At 71.1% G+C, this 3,579-nt stretch overlaps 2 protein-coding genes across 2 annotated transcripts in view; one reads left to right on the top strand and one right to left on the bottom strand.

Moving 5' to 3' along the window:
* Positions 1-803: 803 nt before the first annotated feature.
* Positions 804-1,286, top strand: AURANDRAFT_22552 (hypothetical protein; the record flags this gene model as incomplete). Its single annotated transcript, XM_009036257.1, has 1 exon — positions 804-1,286. A coding segment is annotated over one exon (483 nt), but the record flags the coding sequence as incomplete, so codon positions are not given.
* A 596-nt stretch (positions 1,287-1,882) lies between these two features.
* The window catches only part of AURANDRAFT_62341 (hypothetical protein), a gene marked incomplete at both ends in the record, with an annotated part of 10,791 nt that continues 9,094 nt past the window's right edge, over positions 1,883-3,579 (bottom strand). The window contains 2 exons of the mRNA XM_009036164.1: positions 1,883-3,109; positions 3,342-3,533. Of these exons, the coding sequence (XP_009034412.1) occupies positions 1,883-3,109; positions 3,342-3,533 (1,419 nt within the window). The remainder of the gene's footprint in view (positions 3,110-3,341; positions 3,534-3,579) is intronic.

Here is a 3,579-nt window from a genome sequence, read left to right as displayed (position 1 = left end):
CGACGCGGCCCCAGACGGACCGCAGCGGTATTCGCTCCCCCGCGAAGGCGCCCGCGACAAGACTTACGCGTCCGGGCGGTTCGGGTCCGGTGGAAGGAAACCGAGGCGCGCTGGAGGGCACCGTGTCCGGTTTGGCGCCACGCGAGGAAGGGGGTTTTGGGGCAGCTCTTGGACGTGTTCGCGATGATGATGGTCGTGGACCGTCTGCTGGCGCTGCAGAGCCCTTCGTTGGTACCTATGGATGGGCTCGAGCATCTCAGGACACGAAAAGTTCTCGACCTCGAATGCCCGCACGCTGCCCGAGAAACTGTGTTGCGACACCGTCGGCGCCGGGGCTGCGCAGGCTCTGAGATCGTGGGAAAAGTGTGTCCTGAAGGTTTCGAGCCCCCCGCGGGTACCCATAGGGCGCCTCCAACCTCTAAGGACAAGAAAATATCGCACACTCGACTCACACCGCCGCCCTCTCGTCCCGCCGCCGAACAACCGTCGCGCTCGCGAGCCAACGCAATGATCTCAGCAGCCCAAATTCGCTGCCCCGCCCCGTCGAAGGGTTCCGCAGCCGCGCCGCGCCGCGCGACCCGCCATCGTTGCACTCAGCCCGCGCGCTGCGGCGTGGAAGAAGAAAGAAAACGCTAGCGGCGGCCCCGAGTAGTACGAGGACCTCGCGTTTCGCCTGCCACCCCATCTAGATTTATATCCCCTTGCGAGAGTACCGGTCCAAGTGCAACATCCCAGGCAACATCGGCAAAACGAAGCANAGCGATGGCGTCCCAGTGACTCGCTCGGCGACCCCTTCAGCGCCAATGGCCTCCGGCGGGAAGAAGGGCGCGGCCTACCGGCTGCGCAAGGAGCTCGCGGCGCTGCACAAGGAGAAGCCCGAGTTCATCTGGGCGACGCACAAGGAGAGCAACATCCTGCTCTGGAGCTTTTTGCTCGCGCCGCCGTCGGACAGCGTCTACGGCGGCGGCTGGTACTGGGGGCGGCTCACGTTCCCCGCGGGCTACCCCTTCGCGCCGCCGTCGATCATCATGTGCACGCCGTCGGGCCGCTTCCAGGTCGACCACAAGATCTGCATGTCCATGTCCGACTACCACCCCGAGTCGTGGAACCCGAGCTGGTCGGTCTCGACGATCTTGAAGGGCGTGCTGAGCTTCATGCTCGGCGACGAGGTCACGACGGGCGCCGTCGAGGCGAGCGCCGGCGACCGGCGCGCGCTCGCCGCCGCGTCGGCCGCGTGGAACGCGTCGCGCGCCGAATTCGTCGAGCTCTTCCCCGACTTCGCGGAGACGCGCGAGGCCGAGGCCGCGCGGCGCGCGGCCGCGCCCGCGCCCGCGGCCGCGGCCGCGCCGCCGCCGCCGCCGGGCGACCGGGAGGCGCGGGTTTTAGCCGCGCGCGGCGACCTCGCGGGCGCGGCCGAGGCCGCGACCGCCGCGGCCGACCGGGACGCGCTCGCGGTCGCCGCGGGCCACAAGGCCGCGGGCGACGCCAAGTTCCGCGAGCAGGACTACGTCGCCGCGCGGCGCGCCTACGACGCGGCGCTCGAGGCCTGGCCCGCGTGCGCCGCCGTGCTGCGGAACCGCGCGGCCGCGGCGGAGAAGCTCGAGTTCTGGGACGACGTCGCCGCCGACTGCACGGCGGCGCTCGCCGTCGACGCGGGCCTCGGCGAGCCGCCGTCGCTCAAGGCGCTCCTGCGCCGCGCCGCGGCCCGCGAGGCCGGTGGCGACGCGCCGGGCGCGGCCCTCGACCTCAGGGCCGCGCTCGCGCTCGAGCCGGCGAACGCGGACTCCGTCGCCGCCAAGCTCGCGGCGCTCGGCGTCGGCGCGGCGCCCGGCGCCGCCGCCGGGAAGAAGAAGAAGCCGCGGAAGAAGAAGAAGTAGTAACCTTAGATCACGGGCGTCGGCTCCTTCAAGCCCGCCTCCTCGTCGGCCAGCGCGGCGGCGAGGGCCCTGGACCGCTCCCTCGCCCACTGGCCGAAGCCGAGGAGCCGCGCCGCGCCGCAGCAGCCGACGGCGCAGTGGAAGCACGCGCTCCGGCCCTCCCACTGGAGCGAGAACTCCTTGAAGAGCGTCTTCACGGGCCAGAGCGCGTAGCTCCCGACGATGCCGACGACGAAGCTCCGGACGACGGGGTCGGACCGGATCGCGTTGTCGTCGTCGTCGCCGTAGCGTCCGCGGGCGAGCGCCTCGCAGGAGAGCCACAGCAGCACCCCGGCGAGGAGCAGCAGGGGCGCCGCGAGGACGTGGCCGAGGCACGTCGCGAGCCATTCGCAGCACGCGAAGCAGCCCTCGCGCCGCCGGCCGCGCCGCTCGAAGCGGACGCAGGGGCACGCGAGGAGGTAGAAGAGCACCGAGTCGAGCACGAGCACGGGCATCGTGATCGCCACCAGCGACATGAGCGCGCCCTCCACGGGCGTGGCGTCCGCGCGCTCGCCCTTGGCCAGGAGGACGCTGAAGAAGAGCGCCCAGGCGTTGAGCACGATGAGGGCCACGACCTGCTCGCGCCGCGAGTACGGGTGGTCGAGGTCGCGGCGGAAAACGGCGAGGAGCGGGTGGTTCTGCTCCGTGAAGTACGCGAGGTCCTCGACGAAGCCCTTCGGCGGCCGCGCGCAGAGGAGCAGGGGCCAGCAGCAGAGCAGGGCGCGGTACGCGCGCTCGAGGCACGTGCGCCGCTCGCCGTCGAAGCGCCGCCCCCAGTAGCACCGCCGCTCCACGAGGCCACGAGTCTTCAAGTATCTCACGCGCTCGCGCGCCATCGCCGTCACGTAGGCCTCCCACTCGCTTCGCTCGATGCCGCCGCTGCCGTCGGCGTCGAGCGCACGGAAGCACCGCTCGAGGCGGCGCTCGTCCTCGCGGAGCAGCTGGCGGAGCGTCTTGTTCTTCGACGCCTCGACGAACGCGACGACCTCCGGCGCGCGGAACCGCCGCACCATCTCGTGGAACTCGATCCGCCCGGAGCCGTCCGCGTCTAAGATCGCGAAGGCGTCCATGGCGCCGTCGAGATCGATGGAATCCACCTTCGAATGGAACGTGCTCAGGATCGCGAGCTCGTGGGCCGTGTACGCGTGGCCGCGCCGCCCGACGAACGGCGCCATGATGAACGCTGCCGTGTACTCGCGAGGAGCAGTCACTCGCGAGGAGAATCACCGAAACGGCCTCTCCATCATGAAGGCTGCCCGATGGCCGAGCTGTGCCGAGCTTCAACGTTCGATGTTGAAGTGAGCGGGAAATGGGCATAGGAAATGCCCTACGACGAGTGCCGCGAGCAGCACGGAGGCCGCCAGTCCCACGGTGGTCGTTAACCCGCGCCGCCGCGCGTCGCGGCGCGCGCGCCTAGTTCTTGACCTTGCGCTTGGAGAGCGCGGCCGCGATGCTGTCGTCGGAGATCTTCTCCACGTTGAGCGACGTCGCCTTGGCGGCGCCGCCGGTGTTCGCGGCCTCGTTCGCGTTGGAGGTCGCCTTCTTGACGCCGAGGTTGGCGCCGGGCTTGGCCGTGAGGACGGGCGCGGCGGGGTCGGCGACCGCGGGCGCGACGACCTTCTTCGCCGCGGGCGCGGGCGCGGGCGCGGGCGCGGGCGTCGGG

This window comes from Aureococcus anophagefferens, assembly GCF_000186865.1.
Source record: "Aureococcus anophagefferens unplaced genomic scaffold AURANscaffold_4, whole genome shotgun sequence".
NCBI classification, from domain to species: domain Eukaryota; class Pelagophyceae; order Pelagomonadales; family Pelagomonadaceae; genus Aureococcus; species Aureococcus anophagefferens.
The sequence above is the reverse complement of the archived record's forward strand: the minus strand, read 5'-3'. Positions and strand labels throughout refer to the sequence as shown.